Source organism: Dipteris shenzhenensis, chromosome 18 (genome assembly GCF_047967505.1).
Source record: "Dipteris shenzhenensis isolate YYH24624 ecotype China chromosome 18, Dip_SZ_1.0, whole genome shotgun sequence".
Taxonomy (NCBI): Eukaryota; Viridiplantae; Streptophyta; class Polypodiopsida; order Gleicheniales; family Dipteridaceae; genus Dipteris; species Dipteris shenzhenensis.
The window spans coordinates 16,456,761-16,473,027 of record NC_141613.1 but is presented as its reverse complement, the minus strand read 5'-3'; the positions used below and the strand labels follow the sequence as shown (position 1 = coordinate 16,473,027).

At 42.0% G+C, this 16,267-nt stretch overlaps 1 protein-coding gene across 3 annotated transcripts; it reads right to left on the bottom strand.

Annotated features, from left to right (window-relative positions):
* Positions 1–10,237: 10,237 nt before the first annotated feature.
* On the bottom strand, positions 10,238–14,098 carry LOC147890867 (pentatricopeptide repeat-containing protein At4g39530-like). 3 transcript variants are annotated; one of them, XM_087389932.1, is made up of 4 exons: positions 13,711–14,098; positions 13,532–13,608; positions 13,256–13,407; positions 10,238–13,120 (listed from the first exon to the last, which is right to left on the bottom strand). In XM_087389932.1, the coding sequence occupies exons 1-4, from the start codon at positions 13,868–13,870 to the stop codon at positions 10,714–10,716; spliced, it is 2,796 nt and encodes a 931-aa protein (XP_087246058.1). In that variant the 5' UTR covers positions 13,871–14,098; the 3' UTR covers positions 10,238–10,713. The 3 variants fall into 3 exon arrangements, with proteins under 3 accessions (XP_087246058.1, XP_087246059.1, XP_087246060.1); XM_087389933.1 differs by having other exon boundaries at positions 13,256–13,395; XM_087389934.1 differs by lacking the exons at positions 13,532–13,608; positions 13,711–14,098 and having other exon boundaries at positions 13,266–13,356.
* Positions 14,099–16,267: the final 2,169 nt, after the last annotated feature.

Genomic DNA, 16,267 nt, shown 5'->3' with positions numbered 1-16,267 from the left:
ATGCTTACTGATTGCGGGGAGCCTTCTTGCTACAGAGAGGCTATGATGCACGAGGATCAATGCAAGTGGGAGTATGCTATGCAATCAGAGATGAGTTCACTTATGAAGAATAAAACTTAGGACTTGGTTTCTTTGCCACATGGAAAGAAAGCATTGCCATGTAAATGGGTCTACAAGATGAAGGTCACAAGTGATGATATGCCTAGGTATAAGGCACGTTTGGTCGCTAAAGGGTTCAAGCAAGAGAAGGGTGTGGACTTTGATGAGATACTATCTCCGGTTGCGAAGATGACCACACTTAGATGCATGCTTAGACTAGTGGCATCAGAGGATATGGAGCTTATGAAGATGGATGTCAAGACAGCTTTCTTGCATGGGGATTTGCATGAGGAAATTTACATGGTGCAGCCGGAAGGCTTTGAAGAAAAGGGCAAAGAGAATTTAGTTTGGAAGCTGAAGAAGACTCTCTATGGTCTTAAGCAAGTGCCTAGAGAATGGTATCAGAAGTTTGATGCTTTCATTTGGTCCCAAGGTTTTAGAAGGAGTGAAATTGATCACTGCCTCTACACTAAAAGGGCTAAGGATAATAGCCTGATAATTTTGGCACTATATGTGGATGATATGTTATTGGCTAGCAAGAATACTTATGAGCTAGATGCATTAAAGGCCAAGTTGCATGAGGCCTTTGATATGAAGGATTTGGGACTTGCAAGTCATATTCTTAGTATGTGCGTCACGCGTGATCAGAGTAGGAAACTCCTTTGGCTTTCACAAAAAGAGTATGTTACAAAAGTATTGCAGCGTTTCAATATGGAGGGGGGGAAGGCAGTGAGTACTCCATTGCCTCCATATGTGAAACTGAGTCATACAGATAGTCCCAAACTAGATGAGGAAAGGGCCATGATGGCCAAGGTTCCTTATGCATCAGCAGTTGGGAGTCTTATGTATGCTATGATAGCTACTAGACAAGACATTGCATTTGCAGTGGGAGTTGTTAGCCGGTATATGGCTAATCCAAGAAAGAGGCATTGGGAGGCAGTTAAGTACATCATGAGGTACATGAAGGGTACCAAGGAGATGTGCATCTGCTTTGGTAGAGGAGACATGCGCGTACTTGGGTACACAGATTCAGACTATGCAGGGCATGTGGATAGTAGGAGATCCACTTTTGGTTATGTGTTCACCTTTGCAGGTGGTGCAGTGTCGTGGATGTCTCGCGCACAGAAGTGCATTGCTTTGTCTACCACAGAGGCTGAGTATGTTGCAGCCATAGAGGGTTGCAAGGAGGCTATATGGCTTGATCGGCTAGTGGGAGATTTGGGGATTCATACAGGTGTACCGACATTGCATAGTGATTCCATGAGTACTATTCAGCTAGCACGGAGTCCGGTCTTTCATGCAAAGACCAAACACATTGAGGTCAAGTACCATTTCATCAGGGAGGTACTTGAGGACAAGCGCATAGAGCTTGTCAAGGTTCATACAGATGATAACCCTACAGATATGTTGACGAAGAGTCTACCTAGTCACCGGTTTGAGTATTGTCGTGTATTAATGGGCATTGGATAGTATGCTCACTAGTTGTTCTCCCTTAAAGGCATATTGTCCTTTAAGTGGGAGGTTGTGGGGGTTAAAGGTCACTGTGCCTTTACCCCGGTTATGTACAATACTGAAACACATATATAAATGAATGAAAAAGAAGATAAGTGTGTTCTGCACCCACCAAAACTTGTGTGGCTCTTTGTTTCTCTCTCTCCCTCTTCCGTTCTTGCTTCCATTGAGAGCACTCTCAAATTCTTCCCAATTTATGCATCATTATTTCACACATGTGCAACCGGTATGTGACAAGTGGTATCAAAGCGAAGATCCTTTGACTGTGGGAGCCTGCCATGTGGAAGTTTCAATAGTTGTTGCTGACATCAGAGTGGTCATTGATGAAGAAAAATACCAAGGGGCTTCGTTCTCTTTCCCTCTTTGAAATTCGATTTTGAAAAAAAAATATGAATATCTGCTTTCTTCAATGCGCGAGGAGGCAAACAACATATTTTTTGAAAAAAAAGGGGGACGGGCCCCGCGCCACCAATCGAGGGTCGTCAGAGTCCCGGCTACAGCAACTCCCACGTGTGGCAATGCATTGCAGAGTCCTCGACTCTTATGCAAGTCTTGTGTAAGGCCCTGTGAAGTTTGTAAAGGCCTATGTAAGGCCCTATGGCCATGTGCCTGATGGCACGCGGCGTCATAAATTGCACCGTGACCTGCACTTGGGAGTCACGTGGTCGTCGATGGTGCCTCTACTGGAGCTGCCTCTTCTAGCACTGTGTTGCAACTGCAGTCCCATGCACCTCCACATGCAGCCTCTACTGCCAGCCAGTTCTACAGCCCTGTGCGCCCGCGAACCGTACCAAAAACTGCACCAAAATTCGTGCCTCTGCCCTCTGTCGCCATCCACTCTACCAGCTTGCAAGCCGCTAGCCATCGCTGTCAGGCCATGATCACCCCTGCCCCTTCCCTTTCTTCCCCCTTGTACTTTAGAAATCCAGCCCCCTCTCCTTAGTTTCGATTTCCCCCCCGCCCCCCCCCTTTTCTTTTGCCCCTTGCATATCTTGAAAAAAAAAAGGTTTAAAAAAAAAGGGTTAGAAAAAAAAAGGGTTAGAGAAGAAAATAAAAGACAGCGTTTAAAAAAAAAAAGAGATAAAGATAAAAGATAAAAAGGGAGAAAATAAGAGGAAAAGAAGGAATTAAAAAAAAGAGGATTAAAAGAAAATGTAGGATAGAAAGAAAAAGATTATTGAGAAAATAAAGGATTGTTTTATTAAAAAAAGAGAAAGAGAAGATTATTGAGAAAATAAAGGATTGTTTAAAAAAAAGAGAGAAAGAGGAGATAGTAAAGAGAATAGCATGGTAGTTGAACATTAGAAATTGAAGTACAATAGAGAAGGTAGCGGGGGCAATTGAGTAGATGTGTACGACAAAGACGCAAAAGAGATTATCATGAGAACATGTTGGAATCTAGAACATTGTAATGGTTGGAGAATAGCAGATTGAATGAAGCATGGTCGCTCCACAAATAGCAAGAAGGGAATGCTACAAATCAAAAACTTTTGGTAAAAACAAAAGTGGTGGTACTAGATCATAAGAAGCAACTAGGATGTGCATAGTTAAAGTTGTAAGGATTGAATCCTCATATGAGATATTCCACGGGGGTATAACATGGCAGCTTGATATGGAGAAAGCCTTGAAGCAAGTGATCCACATTGATCAAGATTAGCTAATCCACCCAGGCACATAGGAGAATGGAGCTTGGAAGTAGATTAGTAGGAGGAGGTGGAAACACGATGGTGAAAGTTCCCTATTGGATTAGGCATAGGAGGACAATTATGGTCAAAGACAAAGTTTGAATGGTGACAAGGGTCAAAGGATTGACCTAATTAAACTCAAGATGAGCATTTAGGACAAAGAATGAATTAATAATGCATTTGCATGTAGGATAATAAAGTAGTAGATACATTTGCATATAGGATCACACACTAGAAATAGGGAAAAAACTCAAGAATTGAGCATGTGCACTATTACAACCTTGGAAATGTCCATGATAATATACCAATTAGTTGCGTATAGAGACGCTAGATGAGGATCCTTGGGAAGGCATCCATGGTCCCAAGAGTCTTGAAGTTAGAAAACCAGAGATGGTTAAGTTATTCTCTTAGGTTGGGTTGATGAGCCAAGGTAGTACTTGGGCTCTTCCCAAGCAAGAGGGTGTTAGAAGACATATTAGGAAAAATTAGTAGATGGTAACTTCGTTGCTAAGTATAGCAAGTGGGAACCTATACATGGCCATAGGTCTTGCGACCTTAATTTGGATATGTAAGCGCTTAGTAAGGTCTAGTGACCTTAGGTCTAGTGACCTTAGAGAGATCTCAAGTAATTGGTAAGTCATGGATGCATGACTATGGGTGGATCCACAATTAGACCTAGTGGTCTACAATGAGTACTCAAGCAAGATCTAGTGATCTTGATCTTGTAAGTTAGACCTATCTTGTATGTTTTGGGTCTAATCAACCTAAAACTAATGGTTCCAAACTGGTCACTTGGAACTTGGGGCAATGCATGCATGTGAGAGAGATAGATTAGGAAACGGTATCCTATTGGAAAGGAAAAATAGAACAGAAATGGATTCCTACTAACCCTAATAGATAAAGTTAAATTAGTCCTTGTAGACATGTCCAAAGCAAAGCAGTACATGGACAACACAACATGAAAGATAAGTACTATGTCTTTCTCACTGATTTATTTGGAAATTTGATTTAAAGGAACATACTAATGTTGGACTTGTTTGGCAAGAGTATCAAACATGAAGATGAAAGATTGAAGTTTTTGTATGGAAGTTTATACAGAAACCTAAAGAGTGCTAAAGATCATGAAGTCAAAGAAGAGTACCTAATAGATGAGGACATCTATGTCCCAAGCGAGAGGGCATGTCACGACACGATTTTGGAGTCTAGAATGTATTAGGCTAGCACGATCAAATGTAATAATTAGTAGGTAGGCTAGGTAGGTTTAAATGGCTAAATGCCATATTGATAATGTATTGGATATATGTTAATTGATTAATAAATGGTGCACTCACAAATGTAGGTCCTAAGAGAGGAATGGGTAGGAATGCATGGGTGCATTAATAAATGGTAGACATAAAGTGTCATAGGCTAAGGGTAGAATAATGGGGTATGCCCAAGGGATGGATCGTGGATGGATCCCAAGAGGCATGAGAGGTTGTGACCTCTCATATGCATGGAGTGTGTGTATGAGGCATTATGCATTCATATGTGGTATGGTGAATTTGCACGAGCATTCTAGATTGGTCAATAGCAAAAGTACACTCACCTGGGCACTCCTTCCACCCCATTTGTAGGGCCAATTATTCCCAATTTATGCATCATTCTTTCACACATGTGCAACCGGTACGTGACAAAGGGATGAAGTTGCTCCCATGAGATAAGCAAGAGTAAGTGGGCTGCTACGTTTATGACACTTAGGGATCCACATGTAAGTGTCGCCATCGTGATGTCTTCTTGATTGCAACCTTCTTGTACCTTTGTCGATTGTAACCTCTCACATGTTCAAACTTTATTGTATCACCATAATAAAGTGATATATGTTCTCTATAGCAAATGTGAGTAGGATTGTAATGTCTTGGAGATCTTCTATTTTTGTTGAGCCCAAGTTGCTTCCGAGAAATTTGTCAGTAGTGCAGCTAATTCCTCATTCACATGGGAAGGTTCTTGTGTGACTTCCATTGTGTTTGGCGTGGTGGGCATGATAGGTTCTTGTGTAGCTCTCAAAGTAGATTCTATTCTTGTCTTAGCAGGTTCTTGTGTTACTATCTCGTTTTTGGAGACAGGTTCTTGTGTAACTATCGTTTGCCTTGCTGATGATGCAATGAATTCAATGGTATTTTGATACACTAGTGGTCGAGTAGCTTCTTGTGCGACTGTCTCTCTTTTCTAGATTGGTTCTTGTGTAACTAGTGTAACTAGTCGATAGGAGGTAGAGTATGTTCTTTATGTGCAATCCTCCTGTATTGATGCTTTTCCCTTCTCCTTGCAAGCAAGTTCTTGTGTGGTTCTACCTTTTTCAAGGTAGGTTCTTGTGGTTCTGCTCTCCAATCTTTGCCTTGATTTTTCATAATTGGTAGGCTTGAATTTGTCATTTGCCTCTCATTTGTTGATGATGTCAATTTTAGAGGCTTAAAGTTTGGCCTCCATTCTTTCTTTTGCTCTTTATTGGGCACATTGTCATTTTGTTGCTTGAAGATGATGAGGTGGTCTTGTTGCACGTAGTACTTGGGTACCCAAATATAAGTGCTTTCAAGGTAATATCCCTAGGCCTGAAGTACTTTGATGGGAACCCAATATTATTGTACCTTCCTTGTGATGGCATCATCTTGTTCTTTGATGTTGAGATTTTTTGTTTACATGATGGGGTGGCTTTTGATGTCGATGTTTTGTTGGAACCCAAATGTATGATTCACCTTCAAAGTTACCTTGGGCCTCTAGTAGATCCTTTTGGACCCACACTTGCTTGGTTGCTCTTGTACTTTATTCTGTTTGTTGGTGAGGTGCTTGCAAGAGTTGAGAGGTGGAAGTTGGTTGATGTCGATGCTTGAATGTTGGTCCGTTTGGTAGCATCTTGATGGGTTGATTCGTCACCAAACAACCCTTTTAAATGTCTTGGATCCAACTTTTACCAAGAATAGCAGCTTCCATTACACTACCTATAGAAGTTACAAAAAACTTGCAAGGCACAACATGATTGTCCATGGAAACATCCAACATTAAAGAACAAACGACCATAATTGAGATACCTCCTATCAATTGAATTTTAGAATCATAGACTTCAAGGAGTACTTGGCCGAAATGTTTTAAGTTTTCCAAGAGATGAGGTTTTTACTTGCTCGACCATCTACCACGGCTTGTATTCGGCATGTTGCACCTACTATGTTGCTACTTCCTCCCGCAGTACTAAGACCCGCCACATAAATCCTTCTAATGCCAAACAAGCGGACAGGCTTAATGTAGTGAATATTTGGTCTCAATTAAGATCGAACTTTGAAAAAGTAAGCTCAGTCATCTGGATTGCTGCAAGAGTGTGAAGACAGATCATTCCAAAACGAACTAGCCCGGTAATCCTATGAGGTTATCGACGACCATGGTTCCCACGAGCTGAAAGGATTGATCGACGACCATCATTCCCATGATCTGAAAGAATGCATAGTTCGGATAGGAGAAAAGCAATAAAGGTGTTTTTATCTTGCCTTTGTTCAAAGATTATATCTTGAAAGTTTATCGAGTGGGGAAAGGACTTTGAAGAGTCTAAGGACTTGTAGAGGAGCAACTCTATGACAAGCATTTCTCGCTCGAAATCGCTTTAATCCTCATCACAGCATACATAAGGGAAAACCATATTTTTCTTACTCTTGCACGTCGTCGACAATAGGCGCAGTTGTTTTGGATTTGCCAGAATATCTTTTGATGAAATAGCAAAATTGTTGGATTTGAAAAATACAAAAAAAAGCATCAGATTACTAATCAAGTGGCAATACGAATTCAACTATTGAGGTACCTTATGGACATCACAAAATCAATAATAAATCACAGGGAGGATGAGGTCCTATCTCACCTGTGTCGCGCCTCATGTCCACATTTTAACTTTTAAAATTTTGAAAAAATGCTAGGATTCAGGTTCAATTTCGAGTTAGTAGTTATGTGTTCCATGATGGAAACGTTGCCTACCGCAACCTAGCCTTACTATGGACGCTGTGTGTAAGAGAAAAAGCATGAAAAAGTATAACTATCCATTAACTATCACACCATGTAGAAAACTAATGGCACACAAAGCAAGGCAGCTAGCTCAAAACTTTAGAGGATGATATAGTTACTGAAAGAAGCTCTACCCACACATCGAAGAGAAGCCTCATACACTCATGTAGGAAAGAGAATGAGGTGTTGGAAAATTCAGCCAAAAGGAAACCCATGCAAGAACAGTGGAAAGAGTAGCAGCGGCAAAAGATGAAACGTCATTACGCTAGCTTAGAACCTGCCCCAACACACGAACACGAAGAAGGAGCGTAGCAACAACTACTCAGTCTCAACAACGTTACTATCTGTAAACAAGAAGCACCACACAGTCAAGAGTCGCCAGTTGCAAGTAGATGAGTGGGGAAAACAGCCCACGCACAAGCCAAGCACAATAGACCCTTGCTCGCACGCATTCCAACTAGGAGAAGGTGGCCTAGCTTCGGGACGTAGAACGACTTGAACGCTGGAGGCAGCAGAGAAGTAACGAGGTCAGCAAAAGCCACCGACACAAGCATCATGAATTACGTGAGCACAAGATTCTCAGACACTAGCTAGCAGTGAGGGCAAGCTAGCAGCTTGGGCAACGCGCACATGGTGAAGACAATCAAAGGAGCAGCCTATTTGAGGTCATGGGCAGCAGCAAGGAAGCAAAGGAGAAGCTGCGGGAGTGTCGCCATGTGAAGGGAGGCCAAACTCATAACTCTTATGCTCATGTAACCCCCTCCACTCATACGCTCCATCTCACCATCCACATCACCATACCCTCACCTCAGCTCACCCCTCATCCTTTCCCCCTCCAACCACCCCCATGTCACCTTCCACAAGTGACGAGGACTTCACATGCGCCAGTGGGACTTATGATGCTTCAGATAGATTTGTTAGCGGCTCGTCACTGACAATCTTGTCACTATAGAGTGCAGTCTTGTCGTTGTTGGCAACGTTGGGAAGAATAGTAGAACTTTTGGGGGAGGGGATGGCGGTAACCCTATCTCCTCCATCGCTCGAGGAGGCCAACACTCGTTTTCCTCTCAATGTTAAAACCCACACGACAATAACCGAGTACTAGAGATCCGAAAAACAAAAGCTATAGAGACACACGCATTAGTAAAGACACAAGAGAGAGAGAGAGAAGGGGGGGGGGATAGAGAAACATAAGAAAAGGAAATTAAACCAAATAGGGGAAAAAATCAAGAGAGGCATGCGTAATAAAAGAATGGAACAAAAGCTATAGAGACACATGCATTAGTAGAGACACATAAATCAATAGAGGCATGTGTAATAAGAGAATGGAGCAAAATCGAACCATCCATGATACAAAAATTTATAAGATTGCACTTGTGATTAATGCATGTGCACATATGAATTGAACTGTCAACTCTCCATACTAGTCCAACTCGCCAGCACTCCTATCTACTCAAGTACAAGGCTTAATAAAAATCCAAAAGACCAACAAGAAAGAAGTTTCTCTATGAAATAGGTTTCCATTGATGATCCTAGTATATGAAAGGATAATAACAATAAAAATAAAAGTATTGAGCCTCAAATGATAACATACTTTCACAACCATGGCACCAAGGAATAAAGTTGCAGATAAAGGTTCATAAATAACGACATGCTTTCACAACCATGGCACCAAGGAATAAAGTTGCAAATAAAGGTTGATAAATAATGACATGTTTCACAACCATGGCACCGAGGAATAAAGTTGCAGATAAGGTTCTCTCAAATTCTGCAACTCCGTATGTCTACACACCTAGACACATACACAAACACACAAAAGTTTTTCTAATTTAGGCACCGTCCTTAGGTGGCTAGGTGATCATATTGAATATCTACGTTAGGTAGCACAAAGCACCCAACAAGATCTAAGCGTGCACTTTAACAATGTCTAGGTATACATAGAAAGTAGTTAAGAACATGACATATGACATCAATACAAATCAATACAAGAATTGATAGGTATACTCCACTCAAAGTTATTGACATTGTGAATACCGGAATTTCACCCATGGGCTCCAAAGCTATACATGCAAGTTCTAAAAACCTCATTCTTGTCTTCGTTACAAACATTCATCTTGACAAATACTGAATAAAATGCTAGGATCCTACAAGCCCTACATTTGGTATAAATATGATACATCCTAGGAGCCTTGAATCCTATACAAGTAGAATGCATATAGTAATAGAGAATGTTCTTGTGAGCCATAATTGATGCCAAACAAGATCGTTCAACAAAGGCCTATCAACATGAGAATCCACATGCCAAGCAAAGACAAGGAAGAGAACATGCCAATCATTATCAACACGAAAGATCTAACACACACGGTATTCATCAATACTCTCAACATCAAGAACCCAACATTCTCAGAGATATTCCCAATGCAATATATAATAGAAAATTGGAGAGAACTAAAAAAATATGCTATACCAACACTGTTGATATAACATATGGCTATTGTTGTCCTCCCATATATTGCACCATACAAGTGGCCGACTATAGATCCTTTAGGGGTTGTATTGTAGATCTTTTACATGTCGTGTCGATGGCCTCTATTCGCCCTGAACCCCAGGTTGCGGGAGCTGCCATCCCCCCAGACCCCCCTGCTGATTGGGGAGGCTAATGCCACCCCAAAACCCTCCTTGAAGCTGGTATCAAAGCTCTATCCCACTCGACTAAATGGTCAAGTCCACATAAGCGGTCTCATAAGCATCTGGTCTACAAACTAAGACCCCTTTCCAGTGTCTAAACTGGGGACACTTCCAATATCAAGTGCCCATCATGGCTTCTTCTCATATGGGGGCACTTGATATTGGAAGTGTCCCCAGTTTAGACACTGGAAAGGGGTGGACACTTGAGCTAACTCTAACAAGTCCCCCACAAATCCAAATGAAAAATAGAAATCATTTGCTGCCAAAAGCTTCGAAGGTCTGGCTCAAAGTCAAACATGAGGTTCTCTCAAGGCTATCGCAATTATAGTGGACAATGGTAACTCAGATCCGCACTGACCCCGTTTATTCTTACAAAGTTCACGACTGACCCCCACAGAACAAGCCCCTCCCCCTTTGAGCGATGAAGGCCACTTGCATGCCTTGCAATAATGTCTCTTCCCACAGGGCTAGAAATAATTTTATTGATAGACAATCGCCTCCCGGTCATCCTCTACAACACCAATCGACTCGGCAGCTAAGTATTCGAGGACAACACATCCAGCAAAAGCCTGCCTCTTTCATCTATCCAGACAATGTCTTCAACTCTTCACATACATCTTTTATTTGAGAATGCTCTGTACCCTCAGTATTAAATGCATGCCGACATATACTGCAATGCAGCTTGGTTTTTCAACACCGTAGCTCAACTTCAGCTGACCTTTGCTCTGTCTTCCCACCTGCCAGCTGCTGCATAGATGTTTGATAATAGGACAAAAGCTGAAGCATTCTCTGGTTCCAGCTCAAGAATGCATTCAACAGCATACTTAGCTAGGTCCATATTCCTCCAAATCCTGCATGCAGCAAGCAATGCCATCCAAACGACAGCACTCGGCTGTAATGGTATTCTCTTTATAAAAGCCACAGCCTCATCTAGACGTCCAACGCGCCCAAAAAGGTCAACCATACAAGCATAATGCTTCGCTGTTGGTGTGATGCCATGGTCTCCACTCATGCAATAAAAGTAATGGTGGCTTTCCTCCACTAAGCCCACATGGCTACATGCAGAAAGAAGACCGACAAATGTGATGTGGTCAAACTTCACACCTTCCTGCTCCATTTGCATTGAGAGGCAAAAAGCTTCCTCAGCAAGGCCATGCAGTGCATATCCAGCGATCATAGCATTCCAAGAAACTGCATCACGGTCAGGCTTTCTGTCAAACAATTGTCGTGCATCATCTATGCTCCCACACTTCGCATACATGTCAATAAGAGCATTCCACAAAAAGGAACCTGGCTCACATCCACCTTCAATGGTTTGGCCATGGATCTGCTTGCCCTGCTCCAGAGCTGCCAGATTAGCACATGCATTGAGAATACTGACGAAGGTGACCTCATCTGGCTTCATGTTGTCCTCTTGCATTTGCCTGTAAATCTTGAGGGCCTCCTCACAATAATCATAGTGTACATATCCTGAAATCATTCCATTCCAGCAAATAGCATTGCGTTTGGGCAGTTTGTTGAACACATTACGTGCATCTTCCACACTCCCAGTTCTGGTGTACATGACAACAAGACTGCTTCCAACCAAGACAGTCCATTCAAATCCACTTTCAAGAATGTGGGAATGGATCTGCTTGCCCTGTTCCAAGAGCCCTGGATTCATACACCCCTTGAGGATACTCACATATGTGGCTTCATCAGGCCTTACATCTTCCAATTGCATTTGCTCATAAAAAGTAAATGCCTCCTGCTGACACCCATGCTGAACATACCCTCCAATCATTGAATTCCAAGAAACTGCAGTTTTGACAGACAAGTTCTCAAATACTTGCTGTGCATCCTCTATGGTCCCACATTTTGAATACATATCGACAAGGCTGTTCCTTACAAAAGCATCTGATCCAAGTCCACTTCTAATAATGTGGTCATGAATCTGCTTGCCCTGCTCCAAAGCTCGTAAGCTTGCACAACTCTTCAAAATACTAACGAAAGACACCCTGCTCGGCTTCACCCCTTCACGCTCCATTTGCTCAAACAGCTTGAGGGCCTCTTCAGAGTGACCTTGCTGGGCATACCCTGAAATCATGGCACCCCATGAGACCACATTTCGTTCAGGCATCTCATCAAAAACTGTGCGTGCTTTCTCTACTCTTCCACACTTAGCATACATGTCAATAAGGGTGCTACCCACAAAGATATTTGGTTTCATTCCACAGGCTAAGATGCGAGCATGGATCTGCTTGCCCCACTCGAAGGCTGTTGCCACAGCACATGCTTTCAAGACACTGACAAATGTAACTTCATCTGGATTTATGGCTTCCAAATCCATTTGTTGAAGTAGTTTAAAAACATCATAAGAATGCCCCTTCTGAGCATACCCTGCAATCATTCCATTCCATGATACAACAGTTCGTTCAGACATATGTTTGAATACTTCACGAGCATCAATTACATTCCCACATTTAGCATACATGTCAGTGAGAACGCTCCCCACAAAAACATGTGACTCATATCCACGTCGGATGACGCTAGCATGGATTTGCCTTCCCTTTTCCAGCGCTGTCAGGTTGGCACAAGCTTTGAGCACACAAACACATGCAACATCATCTGGTGTTATGCCAATTTCTTCCATTAAATCAAAAAGTTTTAAGGAATCATCATGATACCCATGATTGGCATATCCTGATATCATCATAGTCCATGATAACAAATCTCGTTCCTGCATTTTGTCAAACACTTCACGTGCATTCGATAAGCTCCCACATTTGATGTACATTTTGACAAGCATGTTCCCCAGGAACATGTCTGCCTTGATACCATTTGTCATCATATGAGCATGGACCACTTTAACCCCACTCAGAGCTTTTGAGTCGATGCAGCCCTGCAAGATGCAGATGTACATGTCAGAGCAAGCTTCAACACCTTCCTGCTGAACTAAATCCAAGAATTCCAGTGCCTCCTTCAGTTGCCCCTCCTTGCATGCTTTTCTCAGCTTCTCATAGATGTCACAAGAATTCCTGGAAGTTCTCTTCATCCAAACTCCTCTGACATCCTTGGAGATGGTTATATGGCACTTGGCACTACCCTGAAACCAGGAAACTCTCTGCTTTGATAGCCTGTAAAAAGTTGCATTGTTTTATCTTAAACATTTTATATGCATGCCAAATAAAAGTCGCCAAGAAAGGCCTAAGTATCAGCTACTAAAATAACGTAAGACCTTTTGTTATCGTGGGTCAAGACTCAAAGCATACCACTTACAACCTTGACCTACAGGCTCTAGATCCACATCACGTTCCCATAGGTTTGAAACCAGCTTGGACTTTGTGGCAGCAAGTTCCAGACAAATTGAAACCTGTTTAGCAATTCTGCTGTCCAGGGAGCTTGAAAAATTCTGTGCAAGCCACTGCCGTTCATTTCAGAAGCAAGTCACTGTATGAATACAAGAACGCACGACCACCCAAAAATAGTGTTCAAAGAAGGCTATATGAACGCAATATTGCGACGAGCAACAGTCAAAACCCATTTACCTTTTCAACCATATCCTTGCAAAGTTTCGGATACGCGAACAACTCCTGCCAAAACTCTTTCGTGCTCACTGCATAACCTGTAGGAGACATAACCCAGGCACTTTTTTGGATCTGAAAATCGATTCCATAAGCTTATCAACGTCACTATCCGATACGTGAGAAAAACTGGGACAACACACCTGTCAGTTTGAACGGTTCTGCACCAGCCAACCCTAGAGGTGAAGCTCCTTCTTTCAATAGCACTTGGTAAACAAGCTCTGTTGGACCCAAATGTGAGGTATTTCTTCTTAAGAAAACTGAGAAAGCGTTCCAGCGAAAGCCAAAGCTTTGGGACAGCATTATGTCTATCGCTGGCAGGCAGCATGACAGCCATCACAGTTGGGCAGATTTCCAAGCAAAGTAGTTCCTTCTTCGTCCTATCGCCCAGTGTAGGGAATTTAACAAAGCATCCAGAGCAGCTGCATTCTACGTTGTGTTTGTTTCTTAGCATAGTTCATGAACAGCATAGTTCGTGAACAGCCATTAGATATCAGTTACGTGCATAGCTATGTTTGGTCCTGAGATGGCAATGAAGAGTAGTAAATGCAAATGGTCCAAAAGTCAACAAGATGAATTTCATTGAGAGAGAGAGGGGGGGGGGCGGCGGGGATTGCCTAGAGAAAAGAAGAAGAAGAGAGAGAGAGAGGAGAAAGAAAGGAGAGAGAAAGGGGAGGGAGGAGAGAGAAGAAGAGAGAGAGAGAGGGACTAAGTCACTATTTAAATGCATGCATTAAAGCCTCTTACAAGGAGCATACTTGGACCAATCACCTTTGTACTAAAGTCATAAATACCAGCCTGCCAAAGTTGCTAGCAACCGATAGGAAATTCTCACCCCAACAAATAGAAATAATCACCATTTTTAGCTTTGCAAAACTCGAACCGTTGCTAAGGCTACCCAGAGGGCAGGCCAAAAAGAGAAACAAGCGGACTTTTATTCAAATGAGTAGTATGACCTATCTACGATGAGTTGGAGACCCGCTCCACTAGGTCTCAAACTTGGAATCATAGGTTGCCTTTAATTTCGCGAACTAGAATTTAAGGCTTCTTAACCTTTGAAAAAGTTTAAGAAACTTTTAAATTGAATATCGACTAAGAGTGTTTAGTTGTTAAATTGTAGCATTACTCCTCTCTCTCTCTCTCTCCCCCCCCTGAAAGTGAGTCACTATAAATTCTACGAATCTCAACCTCTGTATGCCTTTTCATCGATTTTCTGATCAAATCCCAATGCAGCCCTAGTAGTGCCTTTATTGATAATGTGATCTTACTTAATTGAACTAAAGTCATCAACTGTAATCAATTATCACATTAATTAACTTAAATTCAATTTTCATTTAAAGGTATAAATTTTACACACACATATGTGTGGTGGGCAGGTGTGTATGTGTGTATTTTCAAGAATTTTAATTTGAACAACATTTAATTCAAGCAAAGTTCTAATAATAAATATAAATTTGGAGGAAAACTTTGTTTTCAAGAAGAGTTGTGTGTGAACGCGTGCAACCTCATGTATTATCATTGTGCTCAATGTGTGTATATGATGATAATGTTTATGCATGTGCTTAGTGAGTGTGTGTGGGCTTTGTTTGTGCATTTGGATGAGTGTGATTCAACCAATGCAGCATTGGTCTCCATATACGTTCATCCTCGAGAATTTCATCTCTACAACAAAGCTTGATGGCCACATTTCAGTGTGGAAGGAACATCCCCTTGTCCCCACTTTCAATCCAACATGGGAGGAACATCCCCATGCCTTGACACCCAAGAGCCCATTGCTTCAAGAAAACAACTCCCATGCCAAAGCCCCATTGTTTCGGTTGATGAAGGCTTGTTGTTGGCTCATAATGCTAAAGTAATCTCTAGGCAACCTTTGCCTCCTCTTTGTACCACATGCCCCAACGGTATGTTACAAGGTGTAGAAGAAGTTATAGTCAGATGAGGTGAATAGTTTTCGATGGTGAAGAGGGTGGAGCAGATAGTGAGAGTGGTGGTAGCGATGAAGTATGTAAGTGAATGGGAGGCTTTACGTGATGATCTAATCATAATTGAGAAGTTGTAGGACATGAAATGTACCCATTCATGGATGGCTACAATGGCTATCATCAAATTCCTATTGCACCAAAAGATCATACTAAAACTACCTTTATCACAATGAATGAGGTGCATATGCCACTAAGGTTATGCCCTTTGGACTAAGAAATGCACCTTCTACCTTCCAGAAATTTATGGCTGAAATTTTCAGAGACTACTCGCTCTCAACATAAATAAATTCACTAATAAGTGTGGATCTGTGCTCGCTCAGCTACAATTAAACTAATCTATGTGCTCTGATTTCTACCTCTCCCCTTCCTTGCCAGCTTGCCACTCTGCACCACTCGCTTCCCTCTCTCGCTCAGTCTCCACTCACTCCCTTCTCTCGCTTTGCCTCCACTCTACGCTCCCTTGCTCCTCTATCCCTAGACTCCCCCTCCCCCTCCCTCCCCCTCATATAATCGGTTAGGGCAGCAGCTTGAGAAAATTCCAAAATTCAATCATTCTAGAATGAACCTTCTCGATTCTCCTTGAATTTTGCACTTGGCAACTAATTGCTTCACTTGAATTAATTATTTCACTAAGCTTACCTTAATTCATGCATTGCATTGAATTGAAATGCCCATTTTTGAATGTTGTGGGTTCCTACTTGATTAAGCCATTTACTTG